The sequence below is a fragment of the Rissa tridactyla genome, chromosome 9, assembly GCF_028500815.1.
Source record: "Rissa tridactyla isolate bRisTri1 chromosome 9, bRisTri1.patW.cur.20221130, whole genome shotgun sequence".
NCBI classification, from domain to species: domain Eukaryota; kingdom Metazoa; phylum Chordata; class Aves; order Charadriiformes; family Laridae; genus Rissa; species Rissa tridactyla.
The window spans coordinates 15,904,309-15,931,320 of record NC_071474.1 but is presented as its reverse complement, the minus strand read 5'-3'; the positions used below and the strand labels follow the sequence as shown (position 1 = coordinate 15,931,320).

Below are 27,012 nucleotides of genomic sequence, written 5' to 3'. Positions count from 1 at the left end.
ACGAACAGAATTCCTAGAGGAAGAAATGAAAACTGCAGAACGCTGAATGTGTGCAAGAGGGCTTGCAAATGCAAACCTCAGGCAGACTTCAGGTTACCCAAGAAGAAACTACGAAGTAGTCAGTGGCCCTGCAAAGAAACACCAAATATCTTTGCTCGACACAGTTGTCCATTACTTCTTTCATCTTCCAGCAAGATGTCTAGTGCTCACTGTTCTTTGACATATAATGCCATAGTAAAGGAGTGTCTAGTAGTAACGTAACGAATTGTTAAAAACTTTGCATAGCATCCTAGCAGCAACTGCTGAGCCATGCTGCCACGCTGCTATTCGGGGGCTACGCCTGCAGATCGACAAAGGCTTGTTTGGAAGCTTTCATACACATTTAGAGAACAACCAAGTTTTAAATTGTGATGTGCTACAAATACCTTTTTCTTTTTTGACTCACGCATTTTAAGTAACATCTCAGCTGTCAGACACCACTAAAACACTACTCCATCCCACTATTCACAATCACTCATTTCTTTCATGCTTGCCACTTACAAAACATGTATTTCAAACTTCATTTTTCATACTGTTCTTTGCTTTTCCATTTTTGTCAGTAAATCTCATTTCTGCTTCCCACATACATTTTTACACACTCTTACCTCCTAACATTCACATTTTTGTCTGTATGCTTATTCTTCCAGCTTTCTAATGTTACCTGATGCTTTACTAAAAAAATAAAATCAGTTAGTCTTCCCCATTATACTACACACACATCTTACGATTATACAGTTTATGAACATATTAAAAATAATTTTAAGTTGGTGCTATTCAGTTCTATTAATTTTTCTCTATTCAGCACTACTATGGATACATGTTTTCACTCTTGCTTGCACATTCCTCACCACCTCACCAGGAACACAAAGTAGTTGCCATTTTTGCCTATGCACGATACGAGCAAGCTTTTATATTCTCCCCAGACAACTCAAATTTCTGGAGTTCTACTCTTATTAGGCTTCTCCAACCTGCAAGACAGCTGTTAGAGAGAGCACGCTCCGAGATACCACTTTCCCCAGCACTGCAGGATTGTTCTTTAGGTTTGCCTTCTGCTCAAACTGCTTCTAAGTCTTTTTAAATTTGAAAGAGGCAAATTACTGACTATGCAAAGGCAAAGTAACATACACTTGCAAACACTTCTTTTGCCCAAGTGATCACCTGTCAAATTGGCAAGAAATTGGTGCTAAAGGCATTTTTGGGGTTTGTTAAGAAGCGACTTAAAATTTTTTTTGCACAAAAAAATAAAACAAACGTTTTAGTCTGTGAAGGATGTAACAGCTAATAAATACAGTTTTTCATGCTTATAAGTTTTCTTTAATACATTGGTAAATTTGCAGACAACAAGATGCAAACCTCTAAAGTTCCACATTAAATTGTGAAGACATTTTTTTCTTAAGTCAATAAACAAAGAAAGGTCACAAAATTTTGCTAAAAGGCCAAGAGCATGAATTCCAGTTGTGCAATACCTATACTGAATCAAATCCTGTAATATTTTTCAGCACAAGTGAGTCAGGCATATAGAAATCTAGCTTTCTGTGACTGGCATCCAGATGAGGGGAATGTTTCTGTGTTGAATCATAGCAAAGGCGGAAGATGGATGGATGAGTTTGTTCCAACTTACTGTAACAAACAGTGAGAAGTCAGCTCATTTTTTCTCCAAGGTACTACCCAAGTAACAGCATACATTTAAGAATTTAAGTAAACATTAAGGAATTTAAGAAACATAAAACATGCTCTGAAGATGCACAAAGGCAAGTACATCTGTCTTGATATTCCAGTGAAGCTTTTATGTTTCCTGATAAAGAAGAAATTGGTAAATCCTGAGAAGTTGTCTGAAATTATATCTTAAGATGTTTACTTGAAGTATATTCCCATAAGGAGCACTAAGTATGGTGCTAATGTGCATAAAATGTTACTGTCATACTGCAAAATGCAGTCTAATTCAATAAAGCCTGATGTGCCTTACATCATGCTGCAATGATGCAATAATATGTTGCTAAACGAGTCACCTCATATTAGCTTCACAGCAATAGCAGAGCTGATGGCCAGCAAAGGGCAATTGGGGTAGCAATATTACTGGAAACATTGATGGACCAGCTTTCTATTGGATTTTTTTTCTTCATCCAAAAAATAAAGATTGTGAAGCAGCTGTATTTATTACCAACAGGCATAAAACTTATAATAACAGCAGCAGAAATGAGTTAAAAATCCATCTGCCACTACTAAATAAAATATATCTAGTATACACAGTATCATATAAATTCTTCATATGCTCTGTGTAGTACTATACATTTCATGCTGCATGCAATATATAGTAGCATATGTATATATATTATGTACTATATAGAGTAGTATATATTTTATGCAGTATTATATAGTTTTACACAGACTAAGTTAAATGTATTTAATAAATATAATCCATAGCTCCTTCCAGCATTCACATATTCTACAGATTTATCATCAATTAAACTTTTTTCTAAGTGTGTTTTATACCATTTAAAGTGTCCCATCATCATATAGAACATACAGATTAGAGAATTAGAAAAATAAAGTAAATTAAGATACGTTTGTTTATAGAAAGGTTACACTTTACACAAAAACTGGTGAACGCCTGTTTAGTTCTTGCCTAACATCCATTACATTTAGCACTTGATTTTATCTCCTCTCGCACATGGGATAGCATGCGGACTTGAAATTATTATGAAGGGAGGGTACACGTGTTATCTCCGCATGTCAAAAAATCCATAATGTCTCTTTTTCATGGATGATTGTTTAGAATTAACAGAACATTAAGGGGACAGTGACAAATAACGTACAAGCTTCAGCCTAGCGCTGGCAGTGGGGAGAGAGAGACCTTGCCGGGCACATGGGAACAGGCACTTGCATCCCCGCTCTGTCGCCAACTAGCCGGGGCACTTACAGGCTCACCGGGAGAAAGTTAGCTTCTGCGAAGACCCACTGAAACCATTAGAAGAATTAGTCTAACAGCTACACGCATATTGCACATTTATCTCCATTTCACTTTGAAAATAGTGTGGATTCCTGGCTTTCTTCAAGCTCAGACGTGTCAAAACAACGTGCAGTGACAGCTGGGCACCTTTTTGATGACATTGGAAATGGGAGTCACACATTCAATATCTGAAGTCTAATCTCATTTCTTTTACATAAACTCCAGATTTCAGTATTAAATTACACGAATGTAAATAAAACCTTTTTTATTACAAGAAGCTTTCTGAAAACTTAATCTAAATCTAATTTAAGATTTGTGAAAAGATGCCCTTCACAAATCTGCAATTATGCAGCCAACAGAAATGGTGAAATCCTCCACAAAAATCACAAACCACCCCCCTCCTCCAATTCAAAAACAGAAATAGAGACGTTGTGTCAAGCCATGCAGCATTGCATTGCAGTCTGATAGCAAAATATAGTTTTTGCATTTCTTCTAAAAGCTGTGAATTCTTTGTCCGGGTAAAAGTTTTAGGTGTTCATCTAAAACAGCTCTGCATAAACCTCCATTGGTCACCTTCCCCCCTCCCACCTCCTCTGCAAGTCTCTATACCCTATGGAACATGGGGGAGAAGAAAAGGCAGTAGGAGTTGGAAAGGTGCAGAATGAAGTGCAGAAAGGAGTGAAGATCTGTCAGAATGAGAAAGCGCATGCAGTAAAAAGTACAAATAAAGCAAAAAATGGAAGAGGATTCAGAACTTGATTCAGAACTAGACAAGCAGAGGTTTTAATGTAGCACACAAACATACACCATGACCCTTATTAACACTAAACAACATAAAAAGCACAGCTTAAGACAAACGCAACTACCTTGTTCAACACTTATTTGCATGGATGGACCCAGCACAAAGTGCTATACTCTAGGATGCTCCTTCTTGGCTTGCTTAAAATGCCTGAATAAAACCTGAAAGTATGCACTTGTTTGGTAAAATATTTGTGAACTGGCCATATTTACATTCTTGTGGCTAGATGTTATCTCTGAATCACATTCCTTTACCTAAAGTTGCTTAGATTTTTAAGCTACATGAAAATCAATCACATTTTAACTCCTACAGCCTAAATATAAAGCCTGTAGGTAGCTGACAGTCCATACAAATCAGCGCTTAAGATCCTTTTCAGTAACAGGTGAGAAGCGACAGTAAGAGTCTGAAGCATTTTGGTTTACAGAGGTCTTGAAAATTTTCATTCCAGCCCTCTGTAAACTTAATAGGAAGTAAAAATTAAAACTCATCACACATCCACACCAGGTTATTAACACCATTTACACCAATGGCACATGGAAAGAACTTTGGTAAGAGAAGAACAGGTTAGAGAGTATTTGGAGAAGTTGGGTATTTTCAATTCATCTGTACCCACTAAGATAGTCAGAAGACTGGCTCTTCATCCTCACAGTTTCAGAAACCTTAGCCACTCTCTCTGAAAACTCACGGTGCGGAGAGAGTGAAGCGGCTGAAAAACAATGGGGTGGGTTCGTTTGTTTCAGGGAGGAACAAAAGCAGGGGCTTTTAATTCCTCAACAATTAAAATTTCATTTTTTGGAAGAATATGGGAAAAAATACACTGCAAATGCCAGAAGATAATGAATAAGTGATATGGATTCAGCTGGAATAAACTATTTAAAACCCATCTCACTTCCTTCTCAGACAGCATAAGAGGTGTTTTAATAAGGCTTTTACTACTTTCGCATTTCACAGGTGAACTAAGGAACCAAGGACAACTAAAACTACTGCTGAAAGAAGAGCGTAGCTCTTTAAAAAACAGCAGCTAGGAGCTCATGATCAACCCCGGCTGAATGTATTAACCAAGACTCTGCAGGCATCTGTTTTGGGCATCATTCCACCTCTTAATTAGTGACTTGGATGAAAAATGAAGACCGCATTTACTAAATTCACAAAGCAAATAACCTAGAAGGATCTACAAATGCAGCACAAGCCTGGAATTCAAAACCCCACTGACAAATTTAGAGAAGGTAGAAGCAATGTGTTATAAAGTAAATGCATTTTTGCATATGGAACCTGTAAAATGAAAAATATAGGCTGAGGAATGACAAGATGTCCAGCATTATCGTAAGAAAGTATTGGGAAAATTTAGACCATCACCAATCAAACAAGTATCAAAGACTGGATATTTGTTATGAAAAAGGCAAATACCACATGGCAAAAATGTAACAGTACTGTCAGAAAGATCCAGGAAATTTCTTTTTGCCATAACGGTAAGGCCTTAGATGAGGTACTTGAAGTAGTTTAACACACTGGAATTCCCTAGGGCTGTGAACCTACTGGAGAACATCTAGAGCAGAGCCTAAGCTTTTCTACCAATATTTCAATCTGAGAGAGGCCCTGTTACATATCCACTATTAAAAATATACATGCACTATATTCTGCACTATACACACCAAAGTAAAAATTAACTCTGTTTATGTCTTATCTTTTCTAAGGACTCCTTATCATCTTAATCATCTACTGGATTCCTAGCTTCTACAGACTTAAAAGAGTATAGATTCTTTCTGTCCACTATCTGCAAGACAAGAGTTAGATGCTTTAATTACAATGATATTTAGACAAGGCATCAGAGAAACTTTTTGTGAGTAAGCACGTTTAAGTAATGGAAAACAAAACACAGCATGGTCATGCAGTCTCCTCCATCTCTAGAGGTTTTTAAGAGCCGACTATATGAGCATCTGTCAGGGACAACGCAGCTGATTCTTCATTCGTATTGTCAAAATGACCTCTCGGGATCACTTTCGACCTTCTCTTGATAGCTTTCAAACATTGTAGCTACAATGAGAGCTGTATTTCAGGCATTGCCATGGATTTATGAAAAGTATAAAAAACCCCAAAAGATTCAGAAATACCACCGTGTTCCAATTTAGCGAATAGATTTAATGGATTTTAAACAGTCAGATTTAACTGATAAGGCCAAATTAAAGTACAATCTGTAACTTACCACATAAATTGAAACTGATTTAAAATTTAATCGAAAGTTAACTCCATGATCATTTTCTATTATCCTGAATATAAAAAGAAACCAGATTTACCTACAACAACATTTCCCCCATATAACAAAATGCTTAAGAAAGAAGAAATTGTGGGAGAGGAAATAGTAGGAAGCATATCAAAGGAATAAACGGTATTAAAAGTAAAGTTAATAGAAAAAAATATGTATAAGATTTTGGCTTTAAAATAGCTACATGTAAAAAATTAATATTAAATTGTACTAGATATAAACAATTAAGAGATATAAAAGCATTTTCCTCAGAAGCCAAACAGAAATTACACTCATTACTGCAAAGCAAACAAGAATTTTATGCAAAGTTAACATAAACCCATTTTCAAATACAGAACATTAACATAACAAAAGAGTAACGTGGAAATTAATTTGCTTCCAAACTAATGTGAAGTTATTATATTTTAAATACAGTACATACAGAGTTATTTGAACAATAGTAATAACACTAATACAATGTTTTACTGTCTGGGCTGGCAATAATGTGAAGCCCATAACTTGAACTTAGAGTTATATTGCTTTTTGTGAGAATGGTACTGAAAGCTCACCCATAAAGTTACAAAGGGGTCTTTGTTCGTCACATCTGTGTTGCAGAGAAGTAGTAAAGGCTGTAAGAATGACCCTTTCTTAATAGGGGAAGCGATATTAGGCCTGATTTGCCACATGGTGCTGCCCATTCACACTTCCCAAACTACTAGTTAAAAGACTCAAAACCAAGATGTCAAACTCGGATGCTAAGTTTTATCCTCCAGAAGAAAGATGTTCCTGAAAATATCAGTTCAAAGCAAATAGTCTACTTAGAGTAAAAATAAGAGACTCCTCTTTGAGAAAACAAACAAAACAAATGAATATCTTAGAATTAAAGCCATAATATATTAGTTATTTAAATCTTTGTCAACAAATACCGAGTGTAATCAAACACTGATTATACTTTTTAAACATTCAAACTTCCTGTGCATTCAAAACAGACTTTTAAACAATGATCAACAGAGTATTCTTAATGCAGCTCATTAGAAATAACATGGAAGAAATCTTCACTCTAAAATGAAGACTTAGAGCTACAAAAACAAAGTTTTCTTAATTAAGAAAACACATCATCAAACCCACAAAATAATACAGCATTACACTGGGTAACTTAATTGTTAAAAATTGAAAGCCTAGTAACACTGTTTTCCTTAAAAAATGCACATGATCTCCACTAGGAATAACAGTTAACTAATAAACTATATTCGGCAGTTACTGGTATTTTTTGACAAATTATATGTGAAATATCCGGGTATCACAGACTAATCAGGATGCGGAAACAGTACCGGTCTGCAATTCTGTTTGCAGACTTGGAGAGAGGAACAAGTAACTGCAAAAGGGTAAGAAAACTCATTTCACGATGATATGTGGGAAAGATGCGATACACACAACTGAAGCACATTGCTCGGTATGTTCAGACTAGTAACAATCTCCCTTTTACTAAAAACATAGCACTTCATGCTCATGAGCTACAGAATCAATTCCACTTGCACATAGCAAAAGTATCTCCTCTAAGTGGATGTATGTAAGCGCAAGGCAAATTGACCACACAGAACCCAGAAAATTTATTCTGCAAATTGTGGAAGTCATTTTTGTTTATTATGTTTGGTAGCCTGACACATCTGAGTAACTTAAACTAAATTTTAGTTCAGATTATTCCATTTGCTTTCAATCATCATTGTACTTACTTGACAGCCTGGTAACCCCGTATCTCTACCATACAATGGAAACGGACCTCTATCTGAGGTTTTTCCTATTAAAAAAAGAAAAAAAAAGACATTTGAAATTAGGTTTTCCTATAAAAGACATACATTTGAAATTAGGTTCTTTTAAAAATCTGCTAGGTATCTGCATCAGTTGTCCTTATGTATGCAATTCAGAAAATCTGTTAGCATCATAGTACATTTACAAAAATTAAGTTGCATGAATAAAAATATGCTTTTGTACATCTGCATTTAACAGACTCAAAAAGCATTGCTGTAATAGATAACACACTTACCTAACCCCATTTCTTCTGTAATCGCTCAGTAAAAAAACTACTGCAATTTTTTATTGTTATAAAATACCCCCCATCAGTGTGTTTAAATAAAAAGGGCAAAGGTCCAGCTTCACTTCCAGTATCAATGAGCAAAGGTAGAGACACTTTTAGACACTTCTCCTTCCTACACGCTAGTAACACATAGCTGGTATCATCTTAGGTAAAGAATAAACCAAGCAGTAAAATAAAACCAACAAAACTACATGAAAAGTGAACAAAAACTTCAATTCAGAACAACAAGAAAACCCACACCAAACTTAAACCATGTCTGAACCATTCAGCTCTTGACACTCATCCCTTAAATCCTTAAAAATCCCTTTGTTTCACATACATTCCAGTCGGGTACAAAACTCAAGCGATACAACTGGTCAGGACAGCAAAACGGACTCTTCTCTTTGCTGTATATGCACTATTTGCCTGTAGGTAGCACACAGCAGATACAGCACCTCGTGCAGAGTACCTGCACTCTCATCTTGCTGTCTGTGGTCGCAAGACATTAGCAATATATTTGTCAACTCTGGAAAAACTATTTAGTGCCATGTTTGTTGGTTATTCCACCAAACTGATTTGCATGTTAAAACGCAGTGCAAAAGTTCCCCAGTAGGGCTCAGAATTTTATCAATCAACACTTTTCAAAAACATTTTGACTAGAAGTCTCTGCTGAACAATGTCAAGAATGAGACAGTCATCAAGCGCACACACAACAGAAAACACCAAGTGCATATGCCTGCCCTAGTTATGACACAGAACTAAGAAACACCCCGTAACACCACTCAGAGTCTTAGCCAAAGGTAAGTATTAATAAATCATGATACCTATCTATTTGAAAATAAAGTCATCTTACCCAACCAGGCACTTCCTTTTCTAAACAATGCGTGTGACATCCAGTTCTCGTAAGATAAAGAAGCCTTTCTTACCCATTCCCATTGCAGTGATCGATAGCTCCCATGCTATTGCAACTGCACTTCTAGAACAGGACCTCCTTTGTTTTTTCTGATTTTCTCTCTTACTACCAAAAATCTCTAAGCTTCATTTTGTAAGCGACGTCATTTTATAAGAGATGTCATTTCTATTTCATATGTCATTTTCATAACTAAAGTATGCTTATTATTCATTTTAAAAGTGCATCTTGTGTAGACAGAGAGGAATTTTGACTCTCTCGGAACAACATCTCTGTGAGATCATCATCTTGATAACTACAAGTGGTCTGGTCAACCACAGTTTGCTGAAAACAGTTTCTTGAAAAATGGCATCTCTGCTGTAACAAAGGGAGGAAAAAAGTTAACATTTTTCTGCTGAAGCAATTTGCCTCTAACAACTATCAGGCACCAAGCAACTAAAATACCTAGCATGCAAAATTATATGAAGTAGGATGAATCATGCTGTTCACATTAAACCAGACTCAGCATTTTCTTTCCAGAAAATGAGAATCTTATACCACATGATAAACAACTTCCACTGAACTATGCAGTATTCCAGACAGGCTTTAAAACAAACATTTGTACAAGAGTCAGAGGCTAGAAAAATTATGATTTAAATTATGGTTTGTGTAGCAAGCAAGAAATTATTAGATAAGAATGCATAAGATCATGTTATTTAAATGTTATCACTTAAAAAGTTTGGCAGGTTCATACTAAAGGAAAAAAGCTGACTAGTATAGCCCAATCTATACTAAATTTGGTTCTAAGATATGATCGAGAAAAGTCAAGACCGCCTGTTCTTGCACTGCCTACATATTTATCAAGAATTAGAGCTGAAGCAAATTAACATTTAACCTGTGTTCAAACAGCTAAGCTTTCCAGCGAAGGGTTTGGAAAGTGACCTAGGATCAAGTACAGATGTTGCCTTTCATAGGGAGTCTCCCAAACGCATCCCAGTGCAAGCACTTTGGTATGACTCTCCAACCTGCCATAGCACCACAATGTTAAAGGCACAGGTTTTTAAACAACAACAAAAATGAACAGGCACATGCTACAGAAACACGCTGAGCCCATGCTCCAGTCCTGTTCCTGGTTCTCTTGTTGTGTGGAACTGCTTGCTCCCTGCTGTCTCTTTTGCAGGACCAGAGTACTGTGCTAGCAGCAGCACCTTCACACAGAAGGACGCACAGCAGAAGGATGGGGGAGAGGTGGAGTCGTCCCTGGCATTGCCACAACACATCTGCTGCACTGCTCATGAGAGAAGAGGAAGGACTCATCCACAGCCCCTGAAGCTTCACTGACACGACATCAAAAAGGTTTCCCAGCATGGTGCTGTCTGGCAGTGTCCCAGGGTGGTTTCCCTACCAACACAACGGGAAGGTGAAAGAGAAGCGACTGCACATTGCCTGTTGGCATTTCAACACACTTCAGCTGCTCCAGTCTAGGCACAATGCTATTCTCACTACTTAAAGCCTTGTAAGCAAACTGTCACAGGTAGTGTTTATTTACCAATAGAAAGAGAAAATACTTAGCATCTACTCCAAGTAGTAAGTGAGTCAAGTACTTGAAAGGTGGGTAATGTCAAGTTTGAGAAGATGACACTTCCTCACTGCTTTAACAAATAGGTAGGTCCCACACATAATGTCTTGTCAATTCATGGGCAGTCTCTGGCAAACACACAGTCAAATACATCAGAGCAGAATCCCTTTGGTGGTTTTTATCTTAGCAAATACTTTTCTTATTCAAATTCTCTACAGATTGACAGAAGAGTGTAAAAATGTAGAGGTTACTGTAAAAACAAAACTTAATGGAATACCAGCGTTTATGAGCACGCACACTTTAAAAATACAGTGACACTAAAAGCCAAAGCTGACCCAAAAATGTCTTGCAGGTTTATGCACCCCAGATTTGCTATTGAGTTCGTTATACCCTCTGTCATATCCTCTGCACCCTCTCTCAAGAGGGTCCCGTCTCAGTCAGTGCTCACTACGCAGGTGGCAATAGTATCTTTTTTTTATAGCTGGAAGTTCAGAAACATTAATGCTCAGCATTAGGGGCACACAAGGAAACTCATTACGGCACCTGACATTAATTGGAAGAAGGAGTGAGGCATGCCAAAACACTATTAAATGACAAAACCCTCACATTTGCACAGGTTTGTGTAAACACGGCTGTAAGGTAGCGTGTAGACATACCAGCTGGGATGGTGAAGTAATGCCCAAATGAAATTTATTTCCTCTTCAGATCCTATTTTGTTTTCACAAAATATTCATGACAAATATAAAGCAACTTTGGCCAGTTTTCTCAAGCCCAACCCTTTCCATCAGACCTATGCAGTAGGGCTTCTTACACAGGGCTACCGTGAATCATCAGCTCCATCACCTTTATAAGGTACCTCTTAACTCACGTTTCAAGTTATGAGCTGTCATTTTAGAAGCATAATCCATGCCTTGCTTACAAAGCAGCATCATGGTAACCTTTTCTTCAGGTTACAGATCAGTGGCTCTACATCCCAGAGATTTGTCTTCCAACCAGATTTGAACTAAAGCAACACTTAAAAATAATTGCATTGGTTACATACAGAAATCTTAAATCTGCACAGATCAACTCACAAGGCATTTGAATCTTTCAATAACCTGGAATGAGTTTGTGTTTTATTTTAATTTTCGTAAGTTTCATGTGTTTTCATCAACAAAAACCTCAATGACCTAATCACTCCCTAACAGGCTTAAAGCCCAAGGACTATGGAGTTAAAAGAAACACAACCAAGAAAATCCCGCTAAGCATTTTGAACCACAAGTATTTCCTAAACTTAAAACCTTGACACATTCTGTACCAATTCAAACACATTTAGTAAATAATTCTTTTTCTCTTGTAATTGCTTGTCTAAATGTGATATGCTCACAACTTTATATAGCTTTCGAATACCGCACAAGGAATTGTATTCCATAATAAATCTATCTGTACAACAGCTGCGCAGCCTAAATACTCTTCACACAGAATGAACTGAAACAGCAAGATGCAAGGCAAGAGGGAGCTGAAAAGAGCACTGCGTTGGCTCAGCTGAGGACCACTCCAGTGAACGTGCTACAAATGCCTGCCAGGACCAAACCAGCCTCTCCCACTGCTGCTAGATGCTGCTTGGTTCATAGGAGGATGACAGAACACAACCCTGCAAAAAATTACCTCAATTCCCACAGGATTAACCCTTTACAGACTAAAGATCTTCCTGTGCATTGCTAGGAGCATATCTGGTTGGCAATAGGGAAAGCACCAAGACGTTACTGAAGTGATGCTTCTCCAGCACGCAGACCCCAGTGACTGGGGCTGGCGGCAGCTCGGTGCGTCGGGCATGAAGCCCGTCTGCCCTGTTTGTGCAGAGAGTCGTCTTTCTGTGGATGCTGACACACACGTTTACAGTTCCTAATCACCATTTCATCACTGGTAACACTGTTAACCAGTCACAACAGACAGCCTCCCCAAAAGTCAGTTTGCAACAAAACTTCGTGGATACCTTAGAGGTTTTGGTTTGGTTGAGGGTTTTTTTATTATTATTTTTTTAAGTTATTAAACTGGTGTTGGTAGTTTTGGCTAGAAATCAATTTTTATACTGCTCTCTCTCCCTCCACAACCAGCAACAAAATATCCAGCAACAAAGTACATGCCTCTGTTACCCACAGAATACATTCAAATAATTCTTCATATGCAGATCCAATATAACAAGGAACAAGCTGCACAAGCTATACTGACAGATGCATACAGACAATGCAAGGAAAACATCCAAAGTAAGCGCTTTTCTTCAACCCTTAGTATCACTTCCCAATTTATCACAAAGTAGAAAGAAAGTATACAAAGTTTATAGAATAAGATCCTTGCTGCGTCCAGTACAGGTCCATTCTTTATTTTTCTAAAATTTATTCTTATTCAGCAATTATTCAGTATGGGAAAAAAATATTTACATTTGATTAAAAAATGAAACCAGCCCTGCTCCTAGGATTTTGTGTGCTGCCGCCTTCTTTGAGGCAAGACTTACGCATGCAGCCATAAAAGCCTTACTACGTACCTACACATTTCCCACCGCACCGGAGGAATCATTTCTTCCTCTTCTACTGCTATATAGGCCTCATCATTAATAGAGGCTGTCATAGTTTTAATATCTGTCTTATACCTACAATCTTATCTCTAATGTTTTAAACGTGTACAATACACACATGTAAATGTTGCAAATACATATAAGAATATTACACACATTTTTCCTTATAATGCTTGTGATCAAAACTCATGGAAATGAAACAGGTCTGAAGCAACATGATTTGCAGAAAGTGCTTAAAACAAATGACCGCCTATTTTCTTCACCAGCATTTGTTTAAGCGCTATTGGCTCCCGTGTGCCAAGCACGCTGTTGGCCGCGCTGGGGCTGTTCAACTCGCCAGTGCCAACAAGTGCAGCTGCTGGCCTCGCCGCCCCCGCCTTCTGCCTGTCCGAAGCCAAAGCACTAGCCCACTACCAACAACGAGGCAGCGACAGAGGAAAACACCAAGTGCAAGTGAGATTAGTGATAAACTACTGGATCCCTACAGAGGTCAGTGATTAGCAGGTCCCCAGCCATAATCACTTCCCTAACCCAGCCTTTATCTCATCACCCGCTCCCTCTCAGCTCTGTCTTCTCCTGACTGCTAGCACCTTCCCGATCAATAACCCCTGAAGTCTTGCAAACTCCTCCACCTGTCTTACCATCTTTTAATAAAGCAGTCAAACCTACCTAATATGAACTGTCTGCAAACTCCTAATACAAATTTTAAAATTAAAAAACAATGCATACATAACAAAATCATGTTACCAGAAAAATTTGTAATAAAATAATGGAACAGAAGAAAAAATACAAATATATTTTACCAGGAATGCCATGCTGAAGTGATGATCAGCAATGCAGTCTGCACAGAATTACCTGGAATCGACCTCCCATTATAACTGTTGCGATTTAGAAACAATGCTTTAGACAGCAAATACTAAATTATTGCTTTTGTTTACATTTGGACAAGATCATCTGGGGAAAAAAAAACCTATTTTGTTTGTCATTTTATTTTTTTGTTTTTCATTTCTTTGCTTTCCAAAGATGAGAAAGTTCAGAAGTTCTTTTATACTTACAGTTGTGTGGGCATTTGCAGATGTCTCTCACTGTAAGAATTCTACTGTTTGAACTGGCCAGGCAATGAATCTCAGAGCACACTTATTAAGACGTTAAACACGTAAGTCAAAGGATTTCTCACAACTTCTTTAACGCAATATTTTAAAAAGAAATAATGTCAGTGTATGAAGCGGTATTAAAGAACCTGCTTCCCAAAGACATGCCTTTGACACTTTCATCCCATTGATTTGTACATACTTCTAAGAAAAGATGGACTATTTTGTCAGTTTGCAGAGCACTGCACAGATCTTGTGCTATAAAAACAAATCATTAATGTTCTTACGTACTTCAAATACACAGAAGGTAAGGGTGGACTAAATTCCACATTATATTTGGATTGACCCCATGAACTTGTAATTTATACGCTCATGTCAAACAGAGGATTTCTATTCCACCCGTGGCTGATCCATGGAGGCTCCTTCCTCAGTTCCTATTCCTGTCCCTCCACTTACCAGGCTTATACGGTGCTAAGTAACAAATCTAATGTTTGCAAGGCTGAAAGGGAGTAAAGCCTCCGGCAGGAAGATGCACAGGATTAACTGACAGCAAGCGGAAAAGAGGGAATACTAACCTCTTAAAAGAAGACAGAACTTGCTTTTTCTCCTCCTCCCCCAAACGTATGTGGGCAAGTTTCTGTGAACCAAATAATTCCTGAATAGCTGTTTAGTGTATTCAGTTTCAACTCTCTACTACTATGTCTACCCCAGGCAAACCTTACCATAAATAATGTTACTGCTCTATTAACCTGTGAATGTGTGCTATGCATAGACAGATCATCCAGTGGAAAAAAAAAATTACAATTACTAAACTCAAAATTTACCTAAATGAGGGAAATCAGGGATGTATAATATCCAGAAGACAGTAACCAAACTGAGTATGCATACGAATACACACATGTTCCACACTGGTGACAAGAAGGCATTTTATCACATGCATGCACCCACATCACCTATCCACCCCCTGTATTTCTAGAGTATCCAAGTGTCTTCACTTTGTCTATTAAAAATATTCTTCCCTTCGCCATCTTTGTCATCTCATCTCCAAGGGATTTAGTTAAAATTTTCAAGCAACTAAGGAAGTTGCTACTTACAACTAACTTGAAAAGCATCCCTTGCTCTCCTGGTGTGGAATTTGTCCCAGATCTAAGGACAAAAATTACTCAGCTTTTATCAGTAACTTCGAACATCAAGTAGATTCTTCAGTCTAAAGTCAAGAGGATTTTATAATTGGAAAGAAATAGAGAATCCACACTTCACAACAAAATACTACACCTGTTTCTGATTAAAAGATTCTTTTGGTGACACTACTTGCTACAAATTGCTAAATTATATATATAAAATTATATAAAAATTTAAAAATAGTTACTTCTGTAAGTATGCACAGCTCCTCTCACCAGCCAAGATCTATGAATTCTCATTAAACTTGAAAAGCCACCTTTGCCAACAAAGAAAGATTCCCCCCTCACCCCTCCTCTATATAAACACAGGGACAAACATGGCAAGCATTTCTAACTGTCTTCCATCAGGCAACTGGCAAACATATACAGTAGTACTCTCTTGTACAAAAGTTTTGACAGTTCTTTCTGGGATGACTTGCATGACTTGGTCAAGCTTCCCCCATCCCAGGCAATGCAGCCACCCCGATCCCACAGGGAGAGAAGTTTGTAAATCAGGTGGTTCCCAAACTGTATCTCCAGACTACCCAGAGCTGCTAGACTGAAAAAAAAAAAAAAAAAAACAAAGCAAACCCACAAAACAACCAACAACAAAAAAACCAAACACAACAACCAACAAACAAAGAAAACCAAACCCCAAACACCCATTAGATGTTAAAATAAATTTCAGAAGAAAACAAAACGACACGGTAAGTGTTTTCCCAGCATTGCTGCTTCAAGAGAACAATTTCTGCAGGCGCCGCAGAGGAACCAGATGATCTGTTAAAGCAGGAGGGGAAATCCCCACCGGACAGTGCCTGAGAGGAGCCAGCTCCTGTTCAGGGCTGGAAACTCCCGGCTATGCACATGCACTGCATGCAAGCGCACCAAGCCAAAAGAAGGTGAAACAAAAACCCCAGAAAGAATAGTTACATAGTCTAAATTAATACAAAGCACCTAAGATACAAAGAGTTTAAAATAGGGGCTCTTATTTCAGTACAAACCCAGTATTTACAGTAAGGGACTTCAGACTGTCCAGAAATGGAAAGCAATCCCAGCAAGCCCCAAAACGTTGAAGACAACTGCACAAGAGAACATCACTGTGTCACAGAAAGGAAAACGCACTGGAGATACACTGAGAACAAACTTTTAACTATTTACTACCACTCAAATGTTATAGATCTCTCTAAACCGTCCCCTCGTCTGTAGGCACCTCATGCCTCCATACATTTATGAAAACACTGACACCTTACTGCCAGCACCTGAAGGATGAATACTGTTTTCTAAGTCATACCCAAAAAAAAAAGTTGCAAAGGAAAACACGTGTTCCTGTTTATTTTGTGAGGTGAGACAAGTGGCATTCTTGATAAAGAAAGAAAAAAATAGTCTTCATAAGAGATCATAACAGTCGTGGGAATGGGACTGAAGAAACGCTAACAATAATATCCCAGATCCGGACATAGTCAAGGTGAACATTGTCTCAGATTCAAAAACACCAAGGAACATGGTGTGCTGTTCAATAGCAATAAAACTTCATATATCAATAAATACTACCACTCTGTTTGGCTACCCATGCTTTACAGAGTTATCACCATGCCGCTTTCAATGACCTAAAGCAGATAAGGAAAACACTTTTCCTCAGCGTGTTAAGAACAAAAGGAATACTCCTGGCAATACTGGTAATTATTTTATAGAAACGATAACATGAATAAGAATGATGACATATTTTCTACTTCAACGGCAAGGAGATGTAAAAGCAATTGCTAACTAACGTTCTGCACTTTTGTATCAGCAGGTCTAGAAAACGTGACTCCAAAAGGACTAAAAAAATGTTTTAAAATACGTATAAACCAAGGAGTTGTCTCAAATATTAACATCGGGTTTTACTTAGTCTCAGAATACTCAGGAAGTGCAAGATCTCTGGAAGAAAGCTCATATTGTACATTTAAAATAAGCAAATAGGATTACCCAAATAATTTATTCCTCTGATAGCAAATCATAAATAATGAAATCACCAAAATGGAATTTTATTAATAAAGGATTAGGTAGGTTAATTATAATGCTAGTCAACCTGAATTTGTGTGAAAGGTGTCCTTTCACACCATAAGCTAGCAGGGTACACTATCAACATAGCTGATTTTTGTAAAGTGTGTGCCTTGATATGATAAAAACATTTTGACAAAAAAACTGGGTTACTTTTAAAAGAATAATTTAAAGGAATAATCTAATCACTCTTTTAAAATAATAATGCATTAAGGGAGTAAAAGACAGGCACCAGACAAGGTTTTAAAATGCAACTGTAAACAGAGATCTTCACTGAATATTTTTCATTCATCAACATGACTCAACCTCATGCCTAGATTTAGTCTTTTTTCTTGGTTGTTTTTTTTTTTTTTTTTTTTTTTTAATCATCAACTTGACAATCTAAATGTGTTACTGGAAATCCAGAGCTTGTTGGCAGGTTGAAACAGCTGAAGACAGGTCATTGACCTGGAGCGCTCTGAACTGCATGTAAGGAAGCAAACTGCCGCCTTCTCCAGCCAAGTGCAAAAAGCTGCCTGCAGGGCTGAGAGGAGGCCCTACAGCCACCTGCTCTTTAACTGGGTTTATCCTGGGGTGGAGGGTGGCAGCTATGGAAACTTCCTGGGCCCCACCATTATCCTCGCCTGTGCTGTTGGCCAGCCTCAGCAGCTCTGCCAGAGGCACCCCGGCCTTTGCAAACGCCAGAGGGCATCTCCCCAGGCATCGCACAGGGAAGACCAAGCATCTACCTTAGGGTTAGGAACGTGCGGTTACGGGACCTGACTGTGGTACAAAATGAGAATCTTCCTTCTAAGCCTAAATGGTAATAAACAGTGAAAGTAAAAACCACATGGGTTTTCTATCTTTTTATCTATTTTACTTGCTTGTGCTTCAGTTCCCTGCACTACAGAAGGGGAATTGCAGAGCTTGCATATTATTATAGAAGCCTTTTATAGACAAACTAGGATTAATTTCAGAGACACTTTGCCATTTCATATCTAGCCCTTATCTCTGCTGTAAGCTCTCAACTACACATTACTCCTTGATATTAAACAGTCATAAACACTTATAAAAAAGGCTTTTCTTGATCCTGCTCTCTCTTGAGTTACTCATCTAAGTCTCAGCATCTCAAGCACCTATTTTACTTCTCATGCAGTTGCTTTTCAACATAAATTTATGTTTTTATCCATCTCCCTGCATCTATAATTCTGTCATTACCAACTACACAGAGTATATGGAACCTGTCCTGCTCAATGTCTTCATCAGGAGCCTGGAGGAGAAAACAGAGCATGCCCTAAAAAAGTTTGCAAAAGACTCCAATTTGGCAGACACAGTTAGTACACTTGACGGCAGGACCACCACTCAGGAATTTAGACAACCTAGAGGACTGGGCCAACGGGAACCTCATAATATTCAACCATAACAAACGTAAAGTCCTGTACCGGGGACAGATTAGCCCCTGTGAGGGCAGCAGGCTGCTGAGAAGGACCAGTGGCCTTGAAAGGCAAGCTGCATGTGAGACAGCAGGTGGGAGTGAGTGATCATCCACCTCTACTCAGCACTCCTTACACCATAGCCAAAATATCCCATCCAATTTTGGATCCCCCAATAAAAACAAACAAACAAAAAAAAAACAACCCACAAAGAAAACCCAAGCAACCAAACAAAACTAAGCCTGAGAGCAACATGAAGATTCCCACTGCTTTCACTGGACATTGAAGGAGACCTCACAACGATGCAGCCCTTCTTTGAATTGGTATCACATCCATCCCAGAATCCTGGATTTTGAAATCCTGTAACTGCCAATTTTCCCTCCAACTTCCTATCACTCAGGTCAAATCCCTTCTGCTCCTCCAATTTCTTTTCTCAGCTTCCTTTCTTCCCCGCAGTGGGGCAATGACTCTATATATCTATTCCTGTATTGGTTTCTCTTTACCTCTTACACTCAGATCTCAGACTTATTTTTCCCCCCCAACACCAAAATTTAAGCAAATCAAACACATTTAAGCTTTCCAATTCAACTGAATTAAATCCCTTAATTAATTATTCTTTACATACTGGCTCTGCAAAAATGCTCATGCATTTAAAAAACCCACACGCTATTTTATTGCACACCATCTTTCCTTCTCTGCCCGTGAGAGCACTCTCTTGGATACCCAGTCTCTGCAGTGAGTTTTAGGATTTTCGCTATGCGGTATGAAACAGTAAATGATACTGAATGATGACAAAAACTATTCTGCTTTGAGCAAACCATTTGAGGAAAGGTAATAAAAAGGATTAAGTCTACTATTGAAATGTCTGGACCTCTCCATTTTTAGATATAACAATTGCATAGTAAAGTACAACATCGAATCATTGTAGGAGTTCTACGCTACTGTTGCATCTTAAAACTCTCACTACCTCTAAGTTAATTTAATTCACAAATGTATTCTAATAGAAAAACAAAGTAGTACTGAGGTGATTTAAGTTGTTGCACTTTTACTTTTAGGGTTATACTCACAAAGTCTATTTTAAGAACTGCTTTGGAAGAAACTGATGTTTTATGCAGTGAACTGCTATTTTCCCAGATGAATAGAATATCCATTCTTTGGCTCACAGTTTCCATGACACTAAAAACAAAACATTCATCGGCAGCAGCTCCGTGTTTGATGGTAAATGCAGCTGCAGCTCTCACCAGCTCCCAGGGTACCTCTGCGGAACAGAGGCACTGTATTTCCCCAACGCAACTTCATTGTTTTACAGACAAGCCCTTTCTTGCCAAATTCAAACATTTCAAATCCTGCTGGTGCTCCGTCTTGAAATGAAAAGTTACTCAGTTCTGCAAGTAATGATACTAATAAGAAGTCTTCCAAGTTACTGAACAAAAGTGCACAACCAGAAACAAGACTTCGGTAACGGTAGCATTTGCTCCTACAGTTACAAAGTGATTTTTGGCCAAGGAATTTCAGACACTGCTCCCTATTACAATTCCAACTCACTTGCTTCAAGTGAGCTGTTGAAGAAAAATATTACAGGGACCATTTTAAAACTGGTAAACGGAGAAAATCACGTGGCAATGCTGAGACAAGGAACAGCACTCAGCTCCCAGCGCTGCTCCTTTCCCCAAAAGGAGCACTAAAGTGCACACCTCTCTTCAGAACGAAAGGTTTCATGAGACACAGCCTTCTGCTTTAGGGGAACATGCAAGACTCCAATTAGCTAATAATGTAATCCTGCCTCACGCTAGCTAGCTTTTCATCTGTCTGAGATTCAGTGTAAGCACACAGTCGCTCACCCTTTCCCGCCGCTCAGCACACTGCTGTGACACACACCTTGACTTAATTGCATCGCTCTGATTCTAAAAGCCACATTGAGAACGGAACCAAAACAATACTCTGCAGTTATTAGAAGCATTTTTAGACACCAATTCAGTAAAGCAACTAAGCACATATGTACTTACAAGTATACAAATGAGCCAAATCCAGCAGAGACTGCTCATACAATTTAAACTATACACTTAGGAGAATACTGGTGGCCTATAGACCAATTACAGAGAAATCTGACCAAGAAGGACGTGTCATCTCAATTAGTCTACTCTCAATGCAGCTTTTAAGAAATTCAGTCAAAACGTCCGAAAATATTGAAAATGGAACGTGTCAATAATAACCAATTTGCAACTTAAAGGAAGTTTACTTCTAATTTCTTTAAATTACATGACTGAAATCCATTCCCAGTTTTGCCATAAAATATAGTAATAATACAATATCTTCACGCAAAGAGACAAAGCCCTGGCTCACAGCAATCAGGTGTTTAAGGACAAGAAAGGAGACGTAAACATCACATTTAACTGCTGAAATATTGTGAAAATTGCTTTCCCAGAGGAGTTTGAAAAGGAGAGGGGGTGCTCCTCTGCCCTTCTGCGCCTGTGCCCACAGCTCCCCCTCCTGTCTTCAGCTGCTCTAATCACCCTACCCACATAGATAGCAACCAAACAGATCTAAGAAATGTCTATGTAATTGCCAAAGTAATCAGATGGGAAATATAACATAAAGGCATTTCCTTATACTGAAATGGAACAAGACTCCACTTCCTTTAAAGACTCCAAGTTCCTTTAAAATACAGCTCAATAAAGAAAAACATTAATCCAAAGACTGCAGCAATATTTATTAATAAATCATTAGAAAAACAAAAATAGAAAATTCATTGCTCTTTACACCCAAACCACTGACTTCCACTTGAGATTCAGCAGACCCTTCAGGATCAAAGACCGTTACAGCGGCTTACTGTCAGAGGCCAGTGGAATTTGCTTTCAAGCATTACTCTTCATAAATTTCTATTGATGGCCTTTCTACTGACAACTTACTGGACTTTTACAACATCCTTACACTAAGCCATTAACAAGACCGGATCATCAGTGCACTCCCCACAGGCCACTACAGATTACAAGATCAGAAAAAAGTGAAGCCTACTTTTGTAGCTTGTCCAGGAGTGGAATGAAAACACACGCACGAGCAGCTTTCTTACTGCCAATGCAGTGCTTACACATTCACACAATACCTATGTCACAGGTAGTCATTTCTGTAATCTAGGAAGAGTATTCATGTTATTTTGCAAATACAGTCCTGCAGAAGTTCCTTAGTGGGGCAGTAAATGCTGAGACACAAACGTTATCTTCAACATTTCAATTTTATTAAGTGTTTTCTGAGATTTTGACTCTTACTTCTGAAGCCAAAAAGGAGACAAGTTGTCCAGAAGCTGGCAGAAATAGTCAACTCCCCTTACAGTTCCTGGAAAGAATTTTCTTATCTACAGATTTAAATTCTTCAAGCTTATTGCAACACTGGTGCACATTTCCCTGTCCTAGTGTTTCCCAAACGGCGCACCGTAAATTAGAGAGATCCACCAGCTGACTCGCATACTAGATATGATGTTGTTCTTCCTCTACTTCAAATACAGAGCAAGTTTTATTAAAAATGTTAAAGATGTATCACGTATTTTCCTGAGACTGTCTTTTTGCAACTGCAGTGACAGTAGCAAATACGGAACTTCGTAGTAAGAACATAAACAACAACATTCTTAAGTCCACAGTAAATTCCCACCTGGCTGTGATTATCACACATACAGCCTGGTATGCGAGGGGAAGATGAATGAACCCAGAGAAGCTTCCTGAAGTATAGTTTGCAGCATGAAAACCTGAAAGAAATCCCGTATCTTAAGCTAACACAGATTCTTCATAGGTCAATTGTTGGCGATCCTTTTTATTTGCCCTTTCTCAAAAGGAGATGCTTTCTAGCTGTTTACTTTCTGAAAGTTTGGATAACGATTAGAGATGCTAAATTGGGATGTCAGCCTATCAAGTCAGCAATGGGGGAGGGAGACCCAACAGACAAACAGTATTGTTATAATCACGACCAGTATCCCTCTTCCCCAACCATGAACCGTGTCTTCTCCATCTGTTCAGGTACTTACCTCAAAAGCTAATTAAAAAAATTAACAAATTCACAGCCATGGGATAGTGGTTCAAAGGAAAAAAAAAAGATACGGCAGTTATTTTGGATAAGAAAGGTCAAGATTTCCAGAGTCTCAAAAAACTAGTGTTTTAAATGAATCTCCAAAACTGCTATATAAAAGATATCTGCTTTTCAGATAGTAAAGCACCCAATTTTATCTGCTGTATAACTCAATCACAAGTGCACAGGAATGCTGAAGCCATCTCATGTAGCTCCATTTGAAATCCTAAATATGGATTTATGGCCCTGATCCTTCAAACAGCTACATACGTGCTTAACAGGATTATGCCTGCTCAAAGTCTCTTAGATGTAGAAGTATTTGCAAAGTTAGGACTTACCTGGGGCACACGGATCATTCAGTAGGAAGCACTAGATTTATACCAAGTTCTGCTACACTCTAAGACATTTGGACACTTCCCATAATATCAGGCAACCACTGAAGTAAACAAATTAAACTGTTTCAGCAGTATTTTACTTCATTACAAAAAGCTTATAGGAATTTTTTCCCCCCCAAAAAAGTAAACAGGGTACCGTCAGTGCGTTACCAAAGCTTCAGAATGCTAATTAAGTGGTTGCTTTGCTTATGATTTTAAAAGAAGTCATTACAATTAAGTAAAAATCACAGATTTGTTTCAAATACCTTTTTTCACACTCTCCTAGAACATTTATGTGTTTCTAGAACTGGAAGTATGCTGAAATAGTTTGAAAAGTGAAACCACTTGAGATATTATTTGAAAAATTTTGTGCATGTATGTAAGTAACAACACTTCACCTACATTTCAGTGTATCCAAAACAGTTCAGCCACATATCTACACAGTTTTTCTTCCCCGAATAAGACCCATTCTTTGTTTACTACTTTTTAATTCTTTTTTTAAAAGTCTTTTTTTTCCAATTACAGGCAGGAAATAAAAAGAAATGCAACTCTTTTATGTAAAGTAAATCCATCTGGATGTTTGCTGCATCCTATATTATAAACTTGTGATCCCCAACCAGAATGAGTTATAGTGAAGCTGCAGGCAAAATTGTCTCCATATACCACAATCCATTATCCCTGTCAAGTTAATGTTCCATGTTGAGCCATATGGCGTGGGTACACACTCAACAAAGGAAATTCCTTAAACTTGTTATAATCAGCACTTACAGTCATCCAAAAAAACCTGACATAAACAGCTTTATTGTGTTTTGTGCATTTCAGTTGATATCCATGACAAAAAGAGGAAGCTGGGGGGGGGGGGGGGGGGGAAGAGGGAGGGGGGAGTAAACTAGCAATAATAAAAAGGAGGGGGGGAGACAGAGAGAGAGACTGTACATTTCATAATTACACAACATTTTCCTTAGCAAGTGATTTTCAGTTACAATAAAGCTCAAGCCTCCTGACACTGATACACTGTGCAAGATTAACAAGAAACAAAAAACCCACCAAAACCCCCTACATCAATACCTCATTTTCAATGCAAATAAGAAATCCTATAGTTTCAAAGTCCTGACTCATGTAAAAGATTCTCAATTGAAAAAAAAAAAAAAAAAAAGAACCATTTTTTAGTTTTTCTGACTTTGGAGAGAAGGTTTGCCTTCAGTTGTTGTATAATTACCAAGAATTTACCAGTCCTTCATTAACAATATGGCAATTTAAGTAAAATATCTTTCTATGCATTAAGTGTAGGTCCCAGCTGAATTCAGAGCTCCCAGAAGCCTCTGCTACCTGGCACAACCCATCACATCAAGCCTGAGTCAAGGTACAAGTAGAGCAGAACTTCATTCCAGCCCCCGCAGTGACAACAATAAAACGCTGAGAAAACACACTATCAAATACTGAACTCAGCATCAATTTCTGTTAATTACAGCCTTGTCAGCAACGTGATTATTCAAACAGCTCATGCAAATGTTAATGAGTCCTTATTTGCATATTTATTTTTTCCTTTGTTGAAATGTCATTGATTATTACATTCTACAATGATGAATGCTGCTGATGATGTGCTCTGATATGTAATTAGTCATTAAGTGGAATGAATAGATCAATTATGAAAAAGGAGTGAGATTAAGAAATATCAAACAAGACCGCCCAATGTAACTATAGAAATTTTTTTAAAGGAACTAAAATAATTTCTTGGCATTTAAAGTGCAACATCAGTAGTTTTCAATAAATAAACTACTACTTTTCTGAGGTTAAATAAGATCTTCCACATGCACTGCTACTTGGGTAATCTAATTACAATAGCAGAGCGCTTTTGTAAAAACAGTAAGAAATCTGCAGAGTAACACGCAGGTTTCGGGGTTTGGTTGTCGTATCCCGGCCCTCCCCCAGTTTAAAAAAAAAAAAAAAAAGAAAAAAAAAAAAGAATTATAGCTGTCCTAAGGCTGCTCCTGAGCACACCAGAGATGATGGGTGCCTCTCGCAGCAACAAGAGCAGCACTTGCAGCAGCCCCACTTTGTTTTCCAGGCAAAGACTTGTGCTGCCTCTGCGACTGCCTGCTCTGGCCGCCCGCAGACGAAGGGAAACAGGAGAGAAGAGGAAGGAAGGGAAGGGAAAGAAAAAAAAAAAAACCAACAAAAAGCACCAAAAAATAAAACCCAACAACAACAAAAAACCCCACATTACTGCAGACCAGATGGGAACATTCCACATGACCAAACCAATCAATCACCTCGGTGGGGCGCAGGTGCAGCACAGCCGTGTAGCAACACACCATTTCACAGTCTATCGGGCACAAACACATGGTCACCAATCAATGGCACCCCCAGGACCTGGGGGGGAGGCTCTCTCGAGCCTTACTGGTCCATGCCTGATGACTTCATAATCACACATCATTTCATTCACTGGAGGATACAAACCAGCATTCTAATAACCTTCCCCCGAAACCGGTCATGTTGTGCATATTAATGGAGTGCTGGGTAGCGCTGAGCCACCGGCTCCACGTCGCAATCTGAGCAGAGCCTGCCAGAAGGAACAACCTGAAGCTACGAACTTCTGCCCCAGGAAGGGCAGTGGGCTCAGACCCAGATCAACGGCAATGTTCTTCATTTTGCCAAAATAAATTGCACGCAATGCTCGCACCTTTCGCAAAGCAACCCTCGAACAATAGCAAGCAAGCAGAGATAAAGGACAAAGCGGGATGAAAAATCAATGGAAGAACGTGCTTCTGTACTCAAAGTGTTAAACAAAATTCTGAAACAAACAGGACCACTGCTAATGGAAAAAAAACAAAATTAAAACTATAAAAAAATTGTCTATATGCTTGCCAATGCTCTCAGTGAAAGAAATTATTTTATTTCTTTTAAAGCAAGTATCACAGATTCGTTTTAAAACAAGCAGATAAATAATGACACAATGTGATGTGATCACGCCACACCAAGGCTTGAATCACAGCACTAGCTGCTTTTGACTACAGTTTGCAAAAAAGGCCAATTACAAATGTTAATTTATGTTTGTGTTATTGATGATTTAGGAGTATAATAAACACTATGGACGGAAGGATATAGGGACATTTTGGCCAGAGCTTATCACACTATACTGTTAAGTATTTGCACTGTTAAAAAGACACTCAGAAAACAAATGTGACAAGGAGTGCATCTTCTCTTGAAATTACGTTATGCCTTGGGGCTAAAAGTCAAATGAGTTGCAACTGAAATGGAAAAGATTAAACAAACAATTACTATGCACTTTTCAGGTTTAGAATGCCGTAAGTGCCCAGGTAGGCAGGACTTCCCCCTTTGGTATCAAAGCCAAGAGCTGTGTTTCACTTTTGTTCTTCTTACGTTAATTGTATGAAGAGCAGACGCACCTGAGTGATACAGTTAAATCAGGCAAGTCTAGCATCTGCTGAACCACCTCAGCTTTGCTTTCAGGCATGAATTGCTGAGAAGTACTTGGAGAAATAAGTTTAGTGGCACGATAAGAACATAGTTGTTAGGTGGGAGCAACACTCTGTAGTGTTGCTTCAGGCCAATGGCAATTCCTCCCTTCCCATCCAGGAGGCTACACAAAGGGACTACAGCATACTTCAATACAAGGAAGGGAAAAAAAATCATGTCAGAAGCAGAAAGCACATTTTTTTTTATAGTTAGAATCCAAATCATTTGGTGATTTGTACCGCTGCAGGCCCTTTTATCTTCTTTCCCTGGCTT

General features: G+C 38.4%; 1 protein-coding gene across 10 annotated transcripts in view; it reads right to left on the bottom strand.

The window, feature by feature from the left end:
• The window catches only part of TCF12 (transcription factor 12), a 174,930-nt gene that overhangs the window by 65,354 nt on the left and 82,564 nt on the right, over window positions 1-27,012 (bottom strand). For all 10 annotated transcript variants that reach the window (XM_054215476.1, XM_054215478.1, XM_054215480.1 and 7 more), the window contains one exon: window positions 7,764-7,828. In XM_054215476.1, the coding sequence (XP_054071451.1) occupies window positions 7,764-7,828 (65 nt within the window). The remainder of the gene's footprint in view (window positions 1-7,763; window positions 7,829-27,012) is intronic.